Below are 22339 nucleotides of genomic sequence, written 5' to 3'. Positions count from 1 at the left end.
ACAAAAGCTCGTTTAACTAAAGAAAATTCACCATTCTCCCCCCCTCCAGCAGGAAGTGGTGGTGTATGGACTCAAATTGTGGTCATAAATATTTTGTACTTGTAAATCAAATGCGTAGTTATGAACTGAGTTTTGTAACCTTGTAAAACTTTTTTTCTTGCTACTTTATCTCTTAAAAGTAGCATTACCCACTATAATGAACACTAGTGTCTAACAGTGCAGTAAATCATGACATACACAATGTAAAGTAGACCATTGTAACCCTCCTTTAATTTACCAAAATAACAAAAAACAACAAAGTAATAAAATGGCAGGTTTTAGCATTCAGGCAAACCAAAAAAAACCCAAAAAAAACCACACACGCCAATTTACTAGCTGTACACAGAATCTCTACATACAGTGTAAAACAACAGTGATAGACACAATTACTGTCCCAAAATAAACCTAAAGCCAGCAGAAATACTACTTGTTCTCACTTCCCACATTGCCAGAGGTACTCTGAGTGACGCGGGCACTCAGAGTGACTTATCTGGAGTCCGTCCACAAAGTTAGCGAAATGCATTCTACAGTAGTCCTTATTAGCGAACGGCTGGGTTAGCCTCATTTTAACTTAATGTGTGCATTGCGGCAGGAAACAAAACACACAGTCCAGCAACTTCACGCTGAAACTTTACCGTGTCCTGTCACTAACTTACCAACAATGTGACTTGTCTTTCCGAAAAGTCAAAACACACTTAATGATACTACATGAAAACAAGCTAACTTCTCTGGCTGCTACGTGTAACTCACGCACCACCGCCCTCCAACCTTGCGCTCTCTTTTCTCTCTTTTTCCTTCTCCACCCTGTGCTACCTAGGCAGACCATATCCCCGTAGGAAATTACAGTTCTCACAAGCAATTCACAATAAAAGAAAGATAACTTATTTTAAACAATGTAAACATGTTTTGTAATTATCTTACGTGAACTTTGACCTTTTTAATAAATAACAAAATTGAAAAAATTATTTTTACTCTTTGATATTTATATTCTTAGACTTCACTCATCTTTTACTATTTATGCTTCTTTTTTAACCCGGGTTACATGTACATCACTGTCACAACAGCGTTTGTTTTTTTATTTATTAAGGCTTTATGGCTTTTCCTTTAATACCTGGTGGGCCGGTCTCTAGTCAAAATGCCCGGGGCGATTTTTTGTCCCAGTCCAGCCCTGGGCACGACACGCAGTGAATTAATCTGAGATAGACACATTTGTTGTTCCACTTCTTAATGACAGTATCTTAGCTAACAACCCCTGGCAGTTTTTTCAAGCGTTGAAATTTCCACATTCCGACACTTCAAATGCTTCAGCGCAGCATCAGCACCGCGGAAATACACAAATACATCCGTAGACTCCAGTCAGAATTCACAATGTGTTTTTGGGACTTTCAGGCGTATGGACCAATGTTTTCTTTTCTGATCAAAACTGAAAGCTTTATTAAGGAACAGCTGGATTTGTCTCGCATTAACTGGCTAGACACGGAGGACATCAAAATGCAGATGATTGAACTGAAGCTTGACTCTGTGGGGGTTACAGTTTGCAGAACTACGAACGCAGCAGGAATCCACAGCTGTGCATGTTCATGGAGCTGTGTCTCTGAGTGGGAGACCAGAGATCACATTAACATGTGTATCCCTGTATTAACAAACATGCCATATTGGCCCAGTTTATTTTTCTTATCATTGTTGTCAGGAGACCATAAATAGCATTTGCAATTTCTGTTGTACAATTAATTCAAACAAATAATGGAATAATAGTTTGTAATGATTGTGAAGGCACATGTTTGAAATGTTTGAAATAAAAATGAACTGAACTGAACTGAACTGAATTTGCTGTTATGGAGTTCTTGTTATGGATAAAATGTGTCTTTTTTTTCTTCTTCTTTCAAAATAGCTGATAACTATTCGCCGATAGCTGCCAACATCTGCGAACAAATATAATTCTATAAAGTTGCTCTATATGACATACATGTAATAAGATGTCTGTGAGATTACTTAAGTTTAACTAAACAAAGTTACTTTTTTAGAAACCAGTGCCCTTTGTAAAAAAAAAAAAAAAAAACTTCCTTGGTGGATTTTCTTCTACATGCCAAAAGAACCTTTTATAGCTTGAGGTAAAATATTCAAACTGTCCATTTTAGGAAAGTGGTTCTGCCTGTGTTGCCATATTTAGTACCTGTGTCTGGCTGATCTCAATTCTTCATCTTTTTGTTGTAAAGCTGACCTGTGGGGGAATGCAGTGTGTGAAAAATCTTCATGCTTGTACTGATCTGTTAAATTAAATCTCAGTTTTATATCTTTGTAATTTTTTCACAAAAGTACTTACCTCAGCTTATGAAGTCGCTCTTTGTACAATGTCTCCATTTCAGTCAGTCTGTGTAAAAGGAACATATATATATATTAGGGGTGCAACAATACACAAAATTCACGGTTCGGTTCGATACTTTGGTGTCACGGTTCGATATTTTTTTGATACAAAAAAATGTTCATGCCTTTTTAATTTGTCATTTATTAAAATTATAAATATATATTTTAACTCAAAGGTACAGTTTTTAAATTTAATGTTGCGGAAACAACAAAATAATAATAATAATTATATATATATATATATATATATATGATTGAAAAATCACTCATCTTTGGAAAAGAGTTTATTACAGAGAAATGTCTCTTTCCAAAATAAAAGCTATACTATACGCTTCTTCTGGGGTATATTCTCAGCAGCATATTAAACATATCAGGTCCCCATAAGGAGAATCATGTGCTAACGGCTGTCTAAATGACTCAGGTAAAGTTTGTAGCATGCGTGCTTGTTGTTTTTGTCTGCTTCCACTTGTCTTTGCACTACAATGATGTCGGCGTAAATGTGCAGTCATATTCGTTGTGTTCCCACTAGTCCTGACAGCGTTAATCTCGTTAAAATGACATTAACGCCATAACTCAGCAAATCTCCGTTAACAAGTTACCGCGGATCGCCCCGTGCGTGGTGCTGAACGGCGTCAACACATTAACAAGCTAATTGCGCTAACACACTAGTTCCCACCAATGCACTAGTAGTCAAACGCAGATCCACTGAGCGCTCAACACAGACAGCATTATAAGAAGAAAAGTTGATAAAATAAATAAAACATTTTGTATTGTTCGATACATATGCGTACCGAACCGAAAGCACTGTATCGAACGGTTCAATATCGATACGAATATTGTTGCACCCTTAAAAAAAAAATATATATATATATATATATATATATATATATATATATATATATTGGTAAATCCATTCAAAGCACTATATATGAATAGTAGGGGTGCAACAATACATGTACCTGTATTGTACTGTTCAATAAAGCACTTTGGAGCACGTGGCGATCACGTAGAGATAACCTTCCTCATTGTTGTGCTACTGCATTCTGAACGAAGTGAACACAACCTATTGCCTGGGCAAATCTGGTGTGAGTTGCACATTTTACAAGGTACTGTGTTTATTAATTTTTTTGCTCGTTGAGTGTGTTTGAGTGAATTGTTAAATGTTGTCATTTTTATGCTTACCATCTCTACATTGTTTTAACTCTGTGATGAAAGGAATTCCTTTGTCCCCCTCCCCAGCCTCTCGAGGTTCTGGGGGGGGGCTGTAGTATTTTATCACAAGCACATCCTTGTGAAGGTCTGTTTGATGTTTGGTAAGCTTCCTGCCCTTTGTATGGCTTCACTGTGTCATCCAGGGTGAACCATACATTGGGTGTGGGGGAGACTACCCTCTTTATGACCAGGATGTTGTAGAAACAGTTGTGATCACACACACACACACACACACACACACTCTCACATAACACACACACACACACACATTCTCACATGCATACAGATGTTTACACATACACACACGTAGTGCCTTGTCTTAGAACCATTTGGGGGTTTTACGTGGGCGGTGCTCTACTGTGATGTGTATTGTGTGAACTGTTTTCCCAATAAAAGGCAGCAAGAGGAGGCCGTCGTTGGGGTCATTTTGTGGTAGACACTGACGAGGCCTCCCTTGCAAGTAAATCGATCAATCACTGACTGTCTTGTTTTCTTCATGATGAATAAGTCTGAATAAGTGGAAACACAGACCCAACAGAGTGAAGAACTTTTGGTTTGGATTATTGTTTTGGATTTATACTGGAGCAATACAGGCCTGCAACGTATGGTGTATTTCTGCCGGCTTTAGGTTTAGTTTGGGACAGTAATTGTGGGCTACATTTTCGAGCGCAGATCCACTGAGTGCCGCCCATATCCATTCACTCAAGGTACCGAAGCAGAAGATAAGCTCGTTGCAACATGGCAACTTCCGCAACGCTACCCGAAATTGAACCTCCTCCACCGTCATTCAGATCTGGCGTTTGGAACTACTTTGGTTTACATGTGAATTATGACCCTCATGGTAAGCGCGTCATGAACAAAAGTACAACAATATGTTGGATCTGCCACGCAATGCTCAATTACATCAGTGGGAACACAACGAATATGACTGCATATTTACGCCCATATCACCCTAGTGCAAAGACAAGTGGAAGCAGACAAAAACAACAATAAGCATGCATGCTACAAACTTTACCTGAGTCATTTAGACAGCGGTTAGCACATGATTCTTAGATAGCAAAAGAAATAAAAAAGGGCAATTGCTACTTTTATTGCTGTCGACACGCAACCCTTTTCTATTGTAGAAAACACCGTGTTTCAGAAAATGCTGAGAGTACTTGAGCCCCGTTACAATTTTTCTTGCTGTTTTAGTATAGCTTTTATTTTGGAAAGAGCCATTTCTCTGTAATAAACTCTCTTTTCCACAGGCGAGTTATTTCTCGATCAGATAGATAGTAGATGGTAATATTTAGAATTTTAATAAATTACAAATTAAAACAGGCATGAACATTCATGAACATTCATGAACAATATTAAAACCATGACACCAAAGTATCAAACGAAACTAAACTGTGAATTTTGTGTGTCGTTGCACCCCTAATAAATAGTTTTGGGTCACAAATCCAATCATTTTATGAACAAACCTCTGTTTGTGTTCATGTTCGATTTGTTCACATCTCACATCTGCTTCACGTTTGGTTTGTTCACATCTCACATCTCCTTCTCTCTCAAGTCTGCTTATTATGGACAGGAAAAAAAACATATTTGTTGGTTGGTTTTTGGATTTTAGGACAGAAATCAACAAATACAGAAAAAATCTTGCATCGTTTGACAGCAACAAGCTCTTCTCACTAAAGAGTGACTTACTCCATGAAATACATAAGAATAACAGGGAAAATGGTAAACTTACAAAAGTAAATAATATCTAAATATACTGATTATTTTCAAAAACATCCACATATAAAATATTAGGGTGTTTATTTAGTCGTCTGCATACCTGTATTTGACTGATTTCAATTCTTCATCTTTTTGTTTTAAAGCATACCTGTGGGTGGAATGCAGTGTGTGAAATATCTTCATGTTTTTACTGATCTGTTAAATTAAATCTCAGTTTTATGTCTTTGTAAACTTGTCACAAAAGTACTTACTTAAGCTCATCAAGTCGTTCTTTGTAAAATGTCTCAATCTCAGTCAGTCTGTGTTAAAGGAACGTATGTATTTTGATAAATCCATTCAAATCACTATATATGAATAGTTGTGTGAACATTGCTGAGTCATTGGATTATTGATCTTTAAACAATCTTTCGGGTCAATAAATCCAGTCATTTTATGAACAAACCTCTGTTCATGTTCACGTTCTGTTTGTTCACATCTCACATCTGCTTCTCTCTCAAGTCTGCTTATTGTGGACAGGAAAAAAACATATTTGTTGGTTGGTTTTTGGATTTTAGGACAGAAATCAACAAATACAGAAAGAATCTTGCATCATTTGACAGCAACAAAAATCTTCTCACTGAAAAGTGACTTACTCCATAAAATACATAAAAATAACAGGAAAAATGGTAAACTTACAAAAGTAAATAATATCTAAATACATTGATTATTTTCAAGGACACCCAGATATTGAATATTAGGGTGTTTATTTAGTCGTCTGCATACCTGTATTTCACTGATTTCAATTCTTCATCTTTTTGTTTTAAAGCAGACCTGTGGGTGGAATGCAGTGTGTGAAATATCTTCATGTTTGTACTGATCTGTTAAATTAAATCTCAGTTTTCTGTCTTTGTAAACTTTTCGCAAAAGTACTTACCTCAGCTCGTAGTCTCTCATTGTGTAAGATGTCTCAATCTCAGTCAGTCTGTGTTAAAGGAACATATGTATTTTGGTAAATCCATTCAAAGCACTATATGAATAGTTGTGTGAACATTGCTGAGTCACTGGATTATTGATCTTTAAACAATCTTTTGGGTCAATAAATCCAATCATTTTATGAACAAACCTCTGTTTGTGTTCATGTTCGATTTGTTCACATCTCACATCTGCTTCACGTTTGGTTTGTTCACATCTCATATCTGCTTCTCTCTCAAGTCTGCTTATTATGGACAGGAAAAAAACATATTTGTTGGTTGGTTTTTGGATTTTAGGACAGAAAACATTGAATACAGAAAAAATAAAACTTGCATCATTTGACAGCAACAAGCTGTTCTCACTAAAGAGTGACTTACTCCATGAAATACATAAGAACGAGAGAGAAAATGGTAAACTTACAAAAGTAAATAATATCTAAATATACTGATTATTTTCAAAAACATCCACATATAAAATATTAGGGTGTTTATTTAGTCGTCTGCATACCTGTATTTGACTGATTTCAATTCTTCATCTTTTTGTTTTAAAGCATACCTGTGGGTGGAATGCAGTGTGTGAAATATCTTCATGTTTTTACTGATCTGTTAAATTAAATCTCAGTTTTATGTCTTTGTAAACTTGTCACAAAAGTACTTACCTCAGCTCATCAAGTCGTTCTTTGTAAAATGTCTCATTCTCTATCAGTCTGTGTTAAAGGAACATATGTATTTTGGTAAATCCATTCAAAGCACTATATGAATAGTTGTGTGAACATTGCTGAGTCATTGGATTATTGATCTTTAAACAATCTTTCGGGTCAATAAATCCAGTCATTTTATGAACAAACCTCTGTTCATGTTCACGTTCTGTTTGTTCACATCTCACATCTGCTTCACGTTTTGTTTGTTCACATCTCATATCTGCTTCTCTCTCAAGTCTGCTTATTATGGACAGGAAAAAAACATATTTGTTGGTTGGTTTTTGGATTTTAGGACAGAAATCAACAAATACAGAAAGAATCTTGCATCATTCGACAGCAACAAGCTCTTCTCACTAAAGAGTGACTTACTCCATAAAATACATAAAAATAACAGGAAAAATGGTAAACTTACAAAAGTAAATAATATCTAAATACATTGATTATTTTCAAGGACACCCAGATAATAAATATTAGGGTGTTTATTTAGTCGTCTGCATACCTGTATTTCACTGATTTCAATTCTTCATCTTTTTGTTTTAAAGCATACCTGTGGGTGGAATGCAGTGTGTGAAATATCTTCATGTTTTTACTGATCTGTTAAATTAAATCTCAGTTTTATGTCTTTGTAAACTTGTCACAAAAGTACTTACTTAAGCTCATCAAGTCGTTCTTTGTAAAATGTCTCAATCTCTGTTGGTCTGTGTTAAAGGAACGTATGTATTTTGGTAAATCCATTCAAAGCACTATATATGAATAGTTGTGTGAACATTGCTGAGTCATTGGATTATTGATCTCTAAACAATCTTTTGGGTCAATAAATCCAATCATTTTATGAACAAACCTCTGTTCATGTTCACGTTCTGTTTGTTCACATCTCACATCTGCTTCTCTCTCAAGTCTGCTTATTGTGGACAGGAAAAAAACATATTTGTTGGTTGGTTTTTGGACTTTAGGACAGAAATCAACAAATACAGAAAGAATCTTGCATCATTTGACAGCAACAAACTCTTCTCACTGAAAAGTGACTTACTCCATAAAATACATAAAAATAACAGGAAAAATGGTAAACTTACAAAAGTAAATAATATCTAATTACATTGATTATTTTCAAGGACTCCCAGATATTGAATATTAGGGTGTTTATTTAGTCGTCTGCATACCTGTATTTGACTGATTTCAATTCTTCATCTTTTTGTTTTAAAGCATACCTGTGGGTGGAATGCAGTGTGTGAAATATCTTCATGTTTGTACTGATCTGTTAAAGTAAATCTCAGTTTTCTGTCTTTGTAAACTTGTCACAAAAGTACTTACCTCAACTCATCAAGTTGCTCTTTGTAAAATGTCTCAATCTCTGTTGGTCTGTGTTAAAGGAACGTATGTATTTTGGTAAATCCATTCAAAGCACTATATATGAATAGTTGTGTGAACATTGCTGAGTCATTGGATTATTGATCTCTAAACAATCTTTTGGGTCAATAAATCCAATCATTTTATGAACAAACCTCTGTTTGTGTTCACATTCTGTTTGTTCACATCTCACATCTGCTTCTCTCTCAAGTCTGCTTATTGTGGACAGGAAAAAAACATATTTGTTGGTTGGTTTTTGGACTTTAGGACAGAAATCAACAAATACAGAAAGAATCTTGCATCATTTGACAGCAACAAACTGTTCTCTTACTCCATAAAATACATAAGAATAACAGGGAAAAAGGTAAACTTACAAAAGTAAATATTATCTAAATATATTGATTATTTTCAAGAACACGTAGTCTTAATTTGAGGAGCATTCCGGCCAATAGTGATGTGTCAGTCACAAACGAAACGGCTCTTAGAGCTCCTTATTGGGAGCCTTGGGTTTTTTCTTTCTCTCACCCTCTCTCTCGCACTTTTTTTCCGCTTCACTCCGCATGCGACTTGTGCTTTGCGCTTGTGTTATTACGATGTCGGTGGCGTCTGGGAAGCAGCGGTGCGGGAAGCAGCTGTGCGGGAAGCAGCGGTGCAGGAAGCGGCGGTGCAGGAAGCGGCGCAGTTGGGACAGTACGTGACGGCGCAGTTGGTGCACACGTACACTCGGCACTCGTGGCACAGGATCTTGGTCTTGACGTCTTTGCTCCTGGGACACACGCGGCACCTTCGCCTCTTGACCGGAGAGGAGTCGTGTAGCGTAGCGGTGGCGGTACGAGTAGTACGAGCATCGGCATCAGTAGTAGTACCTTGGGCCGCGACTCGGCCTCCTCGCACTAACGCTCTGGCTTCGAGCATGGGGCACACGACTTTGCACCAGTCTCTCGTCAACGGTGACCTCCGGTCCCGGTCGGTACATGGCGGGCAACCTCGCACACCACTCATCCCACACGGCTCTGATGGGGGCCAGTTTGTCGTAGCTGCTGCCGCCGCCGTGGCCGCCACCGTGGCCGCCGCCGTGGCCGCGCCTGGCTCGTCTGGTCTCTCTGTCGTCGAACCGCAGCGCGCTCGAGTAGGCTCAAAAGGTCTTGGGCGGCATCGTGGCTCTGAACACGGACCTGCCGCTCTCGGCGTCCCACAGGCTCTCGCAGGCCTCTCCCCGGGACCTCTACATGCCGGCGAGCACGAGCAGCCCCATGTAGGATCGGAAAGTTGCAACAGCATTTCGTAGCCGTGATCCTGTGCGGCCACACACCCATGGTCCGCCACCTCATCATTTTTGTCCTCCCGATCCTCCGAGTAGCACTCCTCCTCTGCGAGCGTTCGGGCTGTTGAGTCGTTATCCCCCTCGGCCTCTTGCTCTTCTTCCTCGGTCTCTTCCTCCTGCTCCTCCTCCGCTGAGTTCTCTTGTTGTTGTTATTGTTGTTGCGCCTGGTCTTCCTCGACCCCTAGCCCTCGAAAGCGAAACGTGGCTGGTCGCAACAACGGAGCGACTGGAGCCAACCCCGCGTATGCCAAACGCGCTGGTGATGGTGATGGTGCTAGTGAGCAGGAGGAGGAGGACGACGACGATGACACCACCGGCGAAAGAGATCCCCCTGTACCGACCTTAGTGCTCTTTGGCTCCCATGGTCTAGTGTGTGACATTGTCTTCGTCTTCTTCTTTCTCGTTGGCACCTTGTTGTTGTTGTACAGCGCGTGCCCGGACACTACCTCTGTAACCACCTCTGTAACTTATCATCTCACCGCGCGACATGCTGTACTTTCGCTGGGGTGTTTCTCGACAAACCCCCCCCCCCCCCCCCCCCCCATCCCCTCCCCGAGGGGGGATTTCGTGACCCCCGCCTCTTCCCTCTCCCATCCCCTTGGGGGAGGGAGATTTCGCAACCCCCGCCTATTCCCTCCTCCCTCTCGCTCTCTCTCTCTCCCATCACCTCGGGGGATTTCGCGACCCCAACCGCCTTCCTCCGTCCGCGGGAGGACCCGCGTCCCCCGACCCCGCCGCTCCCCCTGGCGGGAGCATCAGGGTTAAACTGGTCCCATTTCTCTGTGTTCCCTCTGTTGTCATGTCACAGCGAGGCCACGAAAAGTGAATAGCGAGGGACCACCGTACTATACCACTTTTGATTTCAACGGACTTTGGTCTTGGTCTTGTCTTGGTCTCGGATCCCTCGGTCTTGTCTTGGTCTCACTGATTCGGTCTTGCTGTCTCAGATCGACATAGTGGTCAGGAGATTTGGAGTCAACAGTATCCAAGACACACAACGTAACGTTTGATAATGTGTCATGCACAAAAGCATCAGCTCTAAGAGCCATGCCTAGAGTGTGCTTTTTAGTGAATCAGAAGAGTTGACTCCATTGAGTGAGAGCTGGCTCCTCACTTAATTTCCTTTCGCTGCTCAGCTCTCACACAGTGGCTCACCTATGCTCCAATCCCTCCACATCGTGGCCAAGCACATGCGAGGATATAGGATAATATCATTATGTGGAAAACAGAGTGCGTGAGAGACGCGACAGTCAAGTGGAGCATGCGTTTGTCCTCTTAGTAAGTGAGTGAGACAGTAGGCAGCGGTGAGGAGGGCTGTGCGAGTGCATCGCAAAAACACATAAATATGCCTGACACCTGTTAACGAAGCAGTGTCTGGCTGTAGTTTAAAGACTTTTTTGTCTCGGTCTCGGTCTTGGTCTCGTCTCGACTTTGTCTTGGTCTTGACTCGGTCTGTCTTGGTCTTGGTCTTGTCTTGGTCTCGATACCCTCTGGTCTTGGTATTGTCTTGGTCTTGGTTTAGGCGGTCTTGACTACAAGTCTACCTCAGTCCCCTCTCGTTTCAGGTTTGCTAGTTTGGTTTCTTGTTTCTTAGTTTTCCCAGTTTTGGATTAATTTTCTCAGTTCCACATGTTTGTAGCTTTGTTTAACCATCAATAAAGGCTCGCCTTTTGTTATCCTTCACCTCTGTCTCCCACGACACCTGTCAGAGGGTCTGAAACCATGACAATAGATTTGGTTATGTTTTTCATTGGTCAAAGCCAGCCTCGCTGCTTTTTTCTCTGTTTTTTATTTCTATTTTAAAATAGAGACGCTATGGCCACCTATATTTTAATTACGTTATTGATGGCTAAGGGAGGAACCCTTCAAACCCAGACTTTTCTCATTAGGTTCAGAGTTGCTGCATTGTGAACATCCAGCTGCCTCTCCAACTTATGCAAAGGGATCTCTTTATTTTCACTCTGAATATAATTTTCATTTAGAACCAATTTATAATAGACTTCCAATGCGGTATGCACCCTCCAGCTTCCCCATCGCTACTGCTAACCACTGTTGTCACAAAAGCACCCTTTTAAATTCCAAATAGCCTATTTATTATCATTTCATACAGACACACACACCAAAAAAGTTCTCTAAAAAGTATGCTTTTTGCTAAAAGTGGGAAAACATCCATCCATTCGCTTATCCTTTTCAGGGTCGCGGGGGGCGCTGGAGCCTATCCCAGCTGTCATAGGGCGAGAGGCGGGGTACACCCTGGACAGGTCGCCAGTCTGTCGCAGGGCTAACACATAGGGACAGACAACCATTCACACCTAGTGGCAATTTGGATTATCCAATTAACCTATCCCCACAAGCTGCATGTCTTTGGATGGTGGGAGGAAGCCGGAGTACCCGGAGAGAACCCACGCAAACACGGGGAGAACATGCAAACTCCACACAGAAAGACCCCGGCCTGATGGTGGAATTGAACTCGGGACCTTCTTGCTGTGCGGCAACAGTGCTAACCACCGTGCCACCGTGCTGCCTAAGTGGGAAAACACCATTATGAATTAGTGTTACATACCCAATTATTTTCTATTACATGTATCTAACATTATTAAATATCATATTTCATAATAATATTTTATTAACCACAACACAGTCATCAATCATTATAACTTGACAGTCCTACAATTTTATTACTTAAAATCATAAATTGTTGTTGACACCAAGCATATCTTATCACTCTGTCTGTTTCATATGTCATTAAAACATTCAGAAATTTCTCCCCACTGTGTAAAATGTCTCCATCCCAGCCCAGTCACCATAAATTAGTGTTGCCATTGGTTTTTGGCTACAAACATATCCCAGTGTGTTTCATGTTACTGAATTAATTAAAATGAAAATTATATTTGAATGTGCTGTTTCAAGAGCAGATCTTTGGGAAAAAGTGGAATGTATGTATGTATTAATGGGTTCATCTCTTTTTCAAGTAATCTAGTGTTTGGGGTATTTAGGTGTTTTTATTTTTCCTTGGATTTTAAGAGGGGCTGAGTACAACTTGCAACCGTAAACGGCTCCAAATGAGTTGGTGGTGGAACACCTTTCTACTGTATTTTTTTAATTTTTTTAAGGAGTCTTAAAGTTCATAGCTCATTGAAACTTTCAGAAAAAGTAGTTGCACAGTGCAGTACCTTTGTGTGGCTGACTTCAGTTCTTCATCGTTGCGTCTCAGAGCAGATCTGTGAAAGGAAAATTCAGCACGAGAAAAGATTGTTTTTTTAACTGAAAAAATGTTAAAGCTTAAATCACATATGGTTTGAATCAATGACAAAATCAGAGTCAATATTTAATATCAGTAATTTTCAAAAAGCTAACCTATTCTTTTTTGTATTTTCATTGTCTTGCATCTGCCTCATAGTTCATCTTAACTCCTTGTGATACTGTGAAGTTCTTTTGTAAAGCCCCCTGCTCTAAAGTCATCTCTGACATGTGAATAGGGTTTGGAGTGTGATGTCATGGGAGGGGGTGTGACCAGGATTTTTGGTTGAGGCGCCATATTTCTGGGTCAAACAAAGCGCTAGCAAAAGAGGAGCGAAAGCACACAGATAACACGTACTTGCTGTGTGGTCAGTTGTAATGTTAGATCACACGACCGGGAAGAGAATAAGCTTGAAGCTTGGTTTATCTTTTCATTCTTTCCCCACCTAGAATCAACATGAGGGAGCTCATGTAGCAAATGTTACCAAAATAAGGCATCTAGCCTGGATAGCAGCTGTGAGATGAGGTGATACCCAGTTCTCTTCCATCTCCAAATATCTGTTAGTGTGCTCCAGACCAATGTTCCCTCTAAGCTGCGCGCGTGCGCAATTGCGCACTGCAGGCACGGTCTCTGCACACAGAAAATCTGCATTGCGCACAAACAAATTTAACCCGAATTGAAATTAAAATCAAAACTTTAACAATGCTGTTTTACAGTGTTAGTCAGTAAGTGACTGGCTGCTCCTGTGTGGGATTAGAACGATGCCATCTTATCCCATAGTCCAGCCAATAACGCCATTCACATTCATATATATACAGCTAATCAATGTCGTTGACAGGCTATGACAGCGTCCTTATGTGCAGACACCGGTGTTTTAGCTAGAAAAGCGGCGTGGCTGAAGCCACGTTAATGACAACGTGTACAACCATTGGAGATGTGAGCAGGACAGACGGAACAATTGACGGAATAAGTGTGGACTTTATACCAGTTTTTAAATTGTGTTGATAGGCCACGTAAAACCAGAGTTATGATAAAAATATATGCAATGTTTGGTTTTCTTTCTGAATCCTATCGTTGTTTATATATATACTGCGGGAAGAAACGGTGTAAACGGCGTTTTATAAAGAAAACGCTGGAAAGCACTCTCCACCTGTGAGCAAAAACGAAATGAAAAAAAACCCCACCCTTTCCTATTGGTGGAAAAATGTACCATGTCAACCAATCAAAAAATGATATGGCAACATGGCATTTAGTTGTTTAGGTAGTCCAACTTCAGTAACCCCTCAAACGCCACTGCTGTTTAGTTTTCTGTCTTCATTTATGTTGGAAGTGGTAGCAGAGCTGTACGTTTTAATTAGTTTCAAAAATCTCTCAGTCAGAACATGGTATGAAATGTTTAGGTGTAAACTAGCGAGCTAACTTCCTGTTAACTTCTAACTCCGTTAAATTTAATAAATTCTGTTTTCATGGATGCATGGATGTAAAACTTAAATGTTACACCCGATAAAGCAGCAACGCTGATGATTTAATTAAAGATGAAAGAATTTAGACTGTTTTTAACTCTTAGTGTTCGTTTGACTTTGGGACCTGAAATGGACGGAGTTTTGGACCCAGATTACTCTGCGAAGCTCCTCACTACGGCAGCCGTAATGCTCTGACAATCCATCAAGCAGTGCAGCTTACCAAAGTTGTACTAAAACATTTTTTAACAGATTTCTGCACGCCAAAATCGGTTCGAGGTCAGTAAGCACAACCAGAATTCATACATAAGGCACACTCTCGATTTTTGAGAAAATTAAAGGATTTTAAGTGTGCCTTATAGTGTGGAAAATACGTTATACAGAAGAAAATAATATATCGTGATATATATGCTTCAAATTATATCGCGATATGAATTTTAGGCCATATCGCCCAGCCCTACCCAGATGTCAGCCTAATGTGTAGCCAACAGTGCCAACTTGATATCAGATCCGGGCCAGACCGGCTTGCTATGTGGGGACATGGTCATAATTAAAAAGACATTAGCTTGTATAATTATTCCTCTTTGCTATATTTTTAATCTCTTGTTCCATTCAGGAGTATTTCCCAATCGAATGAAAGTGAAAGAAGTGATACCCTTATATAAATCAGGAGATAAGCATAGTTTTAACCACTATAGGCCAGTGTCTCTTTTGTCACAGTTTTCAAAAGTGCTTGAACAACTTTTTGTGCAAAGACTTGATCGTTTTATCGGGGGGAAAAACAACTATGAAAATCAATTTGGATTTTGGAAAAATAGATTAGTATTGTTGACTTTCAATGAAGATATTTCATCTGCAACCCATAATAATAAATACACCGTTGGGGTATTCATTGATTTTCAAAAAAAGCTTTTGATACGTTACAACATCCTATTTTGATTTCTAAATTGTATAATTTTAGTGTGAGAGGAGTGGCGATGAATTGGCCACCTGCAGGTATGGCACGGCCGGTACGTCCACGTGCAGCACAGCGGGCACGCCATGGATTGTGTGCCATGCTACATTGTTGCTCACCGGAACTGCGCCACCACCACTGGACCCGTGGCAGGCCGCCGGAACTGTTTCGCCGCTACTGACGGACCCGTGGCCACTCGCCGGAGCTGCAGCGCTGCCATCACTGGACTCATAGTAGGCCGCCTAAACTGTTTTGCTGCTGCTGCCAAACCCACAGCAGGTCTCGCTTGTTTTGCCATCCACCGGGTCATCCACCAGAACTGTGTGTGCTACTACTGGAGCAGTCGTTGGACTATGGAGTTTGTTTGTTTTGTTTTTTTTGTTTGTTAAGTTGTGTTGGAGATGTTTTGGAGCTCTCCATCCTGGAACACCCACCATTCGCCCGGGGTTGGTTGAACTTTGTTTCTGTTTGGTGGTGGTTTTTGCTGCTCTGCGTTGCTCTCACTCGTTCTCCGTGCTTGCAGGTATATGTGTGTGGTTGTGGGTGTGGATGCAGGTGTATCTGGGAGCGCCTGTTTACAGGCATCTTCAGGCCTGGTGGGTGTGCCCTGCCAGGTGGCTGGCCACACCTAAGGAAATGAACACACACACCTGCAGCTGATCAAGCGTTGTCAGAGGAGCTACAAAGCAGTGTGGCTGAGAGCTCTGCGACGCTGGATTGTTGAGTGACTACCTGTCAGTGTTTTCCGCAAAATCAGTGAGTGCTAGTCTGTTGCGGTTTAGTTGTGTGTTAATGGCTCCCTCTGTGGATTTTTCAGCAGGAGTGCGGGAATGGGAGAGCAGCGAGCACAGGTATCACGGGAGCGGAGATATGGAGCACGAGCACTGAGAAGAAGACACAGCACGGGAGTTGGAAACTGTAGTGGGATTTCTCTTTAATGTATTATATTGATAAAGATGCTTTTGATGTCACTTAGTTTTAGTGTGTTTGGTTCACAACTTATTCATACTGGGAAACAGATGGTCGGAGCCTGGTGAGTGTCTCCCAGGAAAAGGAAGTTCACACGGGAAAGTATGACCCCAGAGTGGGGGAGCTTCTCACAGGTGATGGAGGTTTTTCTGTTTAGAGCCAAGGTGTGAACTGCAACTGTAAAAGCCCTTTGTTCCATGACTGTGTTTAAAAGGGATCTGAACTGTTCATTGAGAGACAACTCTGTGCCCCCTGACTGACATCTCTCCTCTTGCATGGGAAATAAAGTATTGGGTTTTAACTGCTCATCATGTCTTCAGGCTTTGTTAATAAATTTCCACAACAAAACGCACGGAATTTATTCTTGTGTACTATTTACTTCTGTAAATAAACACACTGCATTCATCGCACAGAGTCCTGCATTTTGGGTCCTCCTTCCCCACACACCCACAGTTGGCCAGCGCTAACTGTGACAAGTTAATTGAAGGATTTTTTTTTCTCTCCCCCCTCTCTCCTGCTTTCTCTCGCCTTATTTTATTCTATTTACTTATTTTTTTACTTATTTATTTTCTTCTTGTTATTGTTGTGAAGTGGTATATTGCTGATTGTAAATTTGTAGTTTGGTCTGCGTTAGGACCTGGAGATAATGTTAGTTTGTTCCTTAGTTTATGGTGCCCACTTGTAATATTAGTTGGATTGGGAGCAGGGTTTAATAAGAATATTTTCTTCTTTCTGCTCCTTTTCACGCATGGTTGCAGTGTTATACCTAGAGAAAGCATGGTTTGTGTGTATGAAAGGACAAAACTGTTGAACCAAGTGTGAAATAATTCATAGGTTGGGGGGGAATAATTTTATAAATGATATGCATTTACATGACTCTCTGAACATCACAAACTCTGTTAGAGTAAAGATAATTGTAAATGCCTTTGAGATGTTTTACACTTTTTAAATGGGCTGATGGCCCTACAACAGTGAAGAGTGCAGTACACTGCATAGATGGAGAATGAAGATCTATCACTCTGTTGTAAATTTAGCTCAGAAGTGTTTGATATATGTTGGCTGTGTGGAAATTCATGGCTACTTCTGGGTTTTACCCCAGACTTTGAGAAGCATTAACATTGAAGTTAGTTTATGTTTGTGGTATTCATTTACCTATAGGTTCAAATATAGTCACTGTCCTTTATGGTAAACATCTGGACAGGGCAAAGCAAAAGGCACAAAGGAGTGTGTGTGTGTGTGTGTGTGTGTGTGTGTGTGTTTGTATGTTTGGTGAGGCATGTGTGCCTCAATCCCTAATAATACTGGGGATGAGGTTTCTTTTACAGAAACAGTTACTAAATTGGGAAACATGGGTTGATGGATTTAATGATAAAGTGAAGAAATACGTCTTACACTGAAAGACTTTCTTATCTTAACAATGGGTTCTTATGAAAGAGCAGCTTGATGTAACTAAGGTTGAAGTTTTCTTTGCAGATGAACAACCTATGCTGTTTCATTTCTGTATATGATCTCATATTTTGTGTTTTCTTTTATGTTATAACTGTCATTCTTTGAACAAAGAGTGGAGACTGGGATGAAGAGAGGATGAGAGTGAGAGTGAAGATGACCATAAAAGGGTGAAGTTTTTTTTTTCTGGCTGTAGGAAAAATACACACTGTGAAATTTTCTTGAGTGCACAATGCTGTTGATGTTATGTTCAGTGGTTAGAAAAGAAATCTCCATGTGTTTTATGTGATTCCTAATTAATTATTTTTAATTCTTAATTGAGGAATTAAAAGGGAATTGTGGAAGCAGATTTCTTTTCTCATGTATTAATCACATATTTTAATCATATCACTTTATCAAGAGCACTCCTGTCACTTAGTTGTATGCATGTGCACTACAGATGGGGCTTATGCTCTACACACACAGTACGCTATTGTAATGGGAAGCGCTAAACAGATAGTGGGGCTCCTTCCCCTCCTTCCCCAGTAACACTTTCTGTCTTACCAGCAGGGTTGACTTAAACCCAACAGAGGGACTGACTTATTTTGATTCAGTGACCTCACCGTGTTTTAAAGAGAACCCTTATCTGGACCAAATCATCAAAACACTTCAGATCATACCTCTGTTGTTTCCCATCTCTGAAGCTGATATCACACACCATGCTGACTTCTTCTCTGACTGTTGTCTCCAGCTCAGCCATGGTCTCCTGAATCATAAACTGGTCACTGGTTACACTCACAGGACACCAATCCTTCAGCTGGGGTTTATTGTAGTTAAGAGGGAGGATGTTCTGCAGGAACGTAAAGGGGTCTCTGATGAGTGAAGCTTCACTAAACTGCAGCTTCTTCTTCTTCTTCATGTGTGTAATCACTCTCTCCAGTTCATTAGTAAAGCTTTCTGCCTCTGCCTCATTTGTTTTCTGCTTCGTCTTGATCGCCTCAGACAGTCCGGTGAACTCTGTCTTAATGTGCTCCACCAAAGCGGTCATCACCTTACTGCTGTACGATGACGCTTCCTCAGCTTTATTTCTGCTGGTCTTTACTGACTGTCGAACCTCCTGGATTTTTTGTTCATGTTCCTGGATCATCTGATCCATGCTGTTATTTTCTAATCTCAGCTGGGTTTTCCTCATTTCAGCCTCGTCCTCCAGAGTCACTGTTTTATGTGTTTTATGGTCACCACATTTACAGGACTCACACAGAAACATTTGATCCACTCTGCAGATTAGCTCCAAAGGCTCACCGTGATCCTGACATACTCTGCTCTCCAGGTTCTTAACTGGATTAATCAGCTTGTGTTTCTTCAAAGCTAAAATCCTCTGATGAGGCTCCAGATGTGTTTGACAGTAGGACAGTAAACACATTAAACAGGACTTCAGGGCTCTGACCTTTGCCCCTGCACAGATACTGCAGAGCACATCTTCATTTCCTGCTTGTTCAGTTGAACTCAAAAACATTTCCTGAACAGGTTTTTCAACCTTTTCAACCATTTCAGCAATGACAGGATTAACCCGAAGTTGTGGCCTAGTATAAAACTTCTCTTTGCACAGTGGACATTGGGGTACAGGAAGAGTGTGCCAGTACCCTGTGATACAGTCCAAACAGAAGTTGTGTCCACAGGGAATCGACACAGGTTTAATGAACACACTCAGACAGATGGAACAAAGAAGACTGTCCTTAGACACCACAGCTGAGGCAACAGCCATGTCTGCAATATACAAGGAGAGAACATTTTAGAACAGTGTAAAGTCAATATAATCATCATTTATCATTATCAGAGTTCAATTTACCAAAAAGAATAATACTGAAAATGCAACAGTACCTTTTGTAGGAAGACTTCACCAAAACGGAGGTTTCCTAAAGAAACATTGACTACAGTCTCCTCACACTTCCTCATTTGAAGAGAACAAATAAACTCTTGAGAAAACAGAAGATGAAAAAACAGGTTAAACAGGTTCACTGGGAACCTGAGAAGCATGGCAACAACAACAGTTTAAAGTCAACGTGCTTAGAGGAATGAGTTTCGGGAAATTAACAAAGGTGAGTTCTGACTCCACCCACTGAGACTGAAAATGAAGATCTTCCAGTTTGTTCCTGCATCTATGATCTTTATCTCTGACATGAGGCGCAGGAACAGAAGTTAGTACACTCCTGTACTGATATCAGCTACACGTCAAATCCTTCACAATGTTATTAAGTTCCCCAGATAGCAAGAAGACATTGAAATGATGTTAAATCAATATCAGGTAATTCTGTTGAATCAACATTGAAATCTGACATTTTACATTACTTTTGTACCCTCAGTTAATATTGAAACAATGTTAGAATTGGATATTGAATCAATTTTGAATCCTGACATTTATTTTATTGATCATCATCATCACTGAGTTCACAGCTTGATTCTTTTTCTTATGAACATTCAAAAACAAATGCTTAACACAGCCTATATTGAAAAGAAGAGAAAAGTAGAAACTGAAAGTCACAAAATGAGCACACCTGTGATCAGTGAAACTAAACTGGGTACACCTGTGTTAGCCTAATATTATGAGCACAGTCAAAATAAATAGTAGACACTCATTTTGACCATCAGGGCTGTGTCTGCATTAATGAGATGAAAAATAATTAAGAGAGGAATTAAAAGTCTGATTTTGAGATGATGGAAAATCTGACCAAATAAAAGTTCAAGGTTCAAGGTTCAAGGTTCTTTATTTGTCACATGCATAGTTATACAAGTATAACACACAGTGAAATGTAGCCTGACACGCTCCTCGACATGTGCAAAAATTGGGGGGGGGCTGTAGAGGAAGAACATTATATATATATATATATATATATATATATGGTATATACATTGGGTGAATGTGCAGTAGTAGCAGCAAGCAGGTGAATTCTGTACATTATAGAATAGACATCTGACTATTTTACAGGATAGACAATATAAACATGTTTAAAATTAAAGGAATTTGAAATGTACATTGTGCCTTGGTTTAGTGTCTGGAAGAGAGTCCTGTCTCAGTCAATTATAGATGATGTGAGAGGGCGGGTGTGTGTGTTTAGGGCACGGATGGCTTGGGGATAGAAGCTCCTCTTGAGTCTCTCTGTCCTTGCCCGGAAGATGCGGAACCTTCTACCAGATTGCAGAAGTTGGAACAGTTTGTTGCCAGGATGGGACGGGTCCTTCAGTATCTGCGCTGCTCTAGTCCGGCATCTCCTGGTGTAGGTGTCCTGAAGCGGGGGGAGAGCAATCCTGCAGCAGCGTTCTGCTGTATGGATCACTCTCTGGAGAGCTTTTTGGTCCTTCACACAGCTGTTCCCAAACCACGATGTCATGTTCTGTGTGAGGATGCTCTCCACAGCGCCTGTATAGAAAATCCTGAGGATCTTTGGAGAGACCCTGAACTTCCTCAGTTGTCGTAGGTGATACAGGCGCTGCCTAGCCTTTTTGGTCTGGACCTGAATGTGGGCAGCCCATGTCAGGTCTGAGGAGATGTGAACACCAAGATACTTGAAGGACTGCACCCTCTCCACTGGAGCTCCATTGATGATAATGGGCTTGTAGTCTCTGTGCTGACCCCTTCTGAAGTCCACCACCAGCTCCTTGGTCTTGCCGACGTTCAGCTGGAGGTGGTTGTCCTGGCACCACGATGCCAGATTCTTCACTTCATCCATGTAGGCCGCCTCATCGTTGTTGGAGATGGCACCCAACAACGTTAAAAAAAGTTAAAGCAGCTGCATCAGAAATCAGAGCCACAGGGATATTCTAACATGAATCCTCAAACAGCATAGACACTGAAAATTAAAGTCCCTCTGACAGCTCAAAAGCGGCACAACCTTGGTCACACACTGGCTGAATTGTAGCGTGTGAACAAGCTGGTGACCAGCATGAGGAAGAGGTGCCAGGCCGTTGTGGCTGTGTATTGTTCTTCCACTTATACTGATGCCCCTATTTGTTAAAAGAATAAACTACTAAATTGCTGATATGGGAAGGCCCATCTCTAAATCAAGGAACGGGCCCTAAAGGTACATCTTACTGCTGCAAGATTCCCCAACTGTCTGTGAATGGCAGTCAAGACCATTGATCAATGGGCTTTGATCAGTGGTTGTTGATCAATGGTCATGACAATTTGCATATTAATGGTCAAGGATCTGACCTCACAGCCCACTGTTCTGTTTATAAAGCTGGGGAAACCTGCAGTCAGCTGAGACTGAAGAAGTCACTTGGATGAGTGACAAAACGTTTCTCCCACTGAAAATGCTTCGTCCAGATGAACAGAATCAACCCTTTGGGACTTTCAAGCTCATTAGAATGGTAGTAACAGTTTTTTTCCGCCTTATATCCTGTATTTATCTTTATATTTTCATTTTTCAGTAAATTGCTGCAACCTTTTTCCTAGCAGAAAAATTAAGTAATGGGTTGCTCATGACCTTTGGACATTACTAGTCTTGGGTTACGGACTGAATGTATCAATGACTGTATTACCTATTTTAGACCACTCAGCAATTTTATTTGATATTTTAATCGCTAAATCTCCAGCTTCTGAGAGGGGAAAATTGCCCCTCAGATCATCTCGTTATAT

At 40.6% G+C, this 22339-nt stretch overlaps 1 protein-coding gene across 12 annotated transcripts; it reads right to left on the bottom strand.

Moving 5' to 3' along the window:
• Positions 1 to 1390: 1390 nt before the first annotated feature.
• Positions 1391 to 19671, bottom strand: LOC120745172 (RB1-inducible coiled-coil protein 1-like). Of its 12 annotated transcripts, none has more exons than XM_040049879.1 (22): positions 19585 to 19671; positions 18384 to 19470; positions 12827 to 12874; positions 8485 to 8541; positions 8294 to 8341; positions 8143 to 8190; positions 7824 to 7883; positions 7633 to 7680; positions 7482 to 7529; positions 7130 to 7219; positions 6941 to 6988; positions 6790 to 6837; positions 6434 to 6523; positions 6245 to 6292; positions 6094 to 6141; positions 5774 to 5830; positions 5583 to 5630; positions 5432 to 5479; positions 5079 to 5171; positions 2363 to 2410; positions 2213 to 2260; positions 1391 to 1633 (listed from the first exon to the last, which is right to left on the bottom strand). In XM_040049879.1, exons 2-22 carry the CDS (start codon positions 19466 to 19468, stop codon positions 1618 to 1620), a joined length of 2172 nt encoding a protein of 723 aa, XP_039905813.1. In that variant the 5' UTR covers positions 19469 to 19470; positions 19585 to 19671; the 3' UTR covers positions 1391 to 1617. The 12 variants fall into 12 exon arrangements, with proteins under 12 accessions (XP_039905813.1, XP_039905814.1, XP_039905815.1 ...); XM_040049880.1 differs by having other exon boundaries at positions 5079 to 5168; XM_040049881.1 differs by having other exon boundaries at positions 7824 to 7880.
• Between the last annotated feature and the right edge of the window lie 2668 nt (positions 19672 to 22339).

Source organism: Simochromis diagramma, unplaced genomic scaffold (genome assembly GCF_900408965.1).
Source record: "Simochromis diagramma unplaced genomic scaffold, fSimDia1.1 OVJJ01000050.1, whole genome shotgun sequence".
NCBI lineage: Eukaryota > Metazoa > Chordata > Actinopteri > Cichliformes > Cichlidae > Simochromis > Simochromis diagramma.
Note: the sequence above shows the minus strand (reverse complement) of the source record. Positions and strands in the feature narration are given on the sequence as shown.

Bases quoted from the DNA above. Each gene is read 5' to 3' on its own strand.
- LOC120745172 (XM_040049879.1), bottom strand. From the start codon at position 19,468: ATGGCTGTTGCCTCAGCTGTGGTGTCTAAGGACAGTCTTCTTTGTTCC. The intron at 7,220-7,481 runs GTATGCAGACGA...CATAATAAGCAG, and splicing joins TTGAAATCAGTGAAATACAG to ACTTGAGAGAGAAGCAGATA. The intron at 2,411-5,078 runs GTTTGTTCATAA...CCTTTTACACAG, and splicing joins GAACATGAACACAAACAGAG to ACTGACTGAAATGGAGACAT.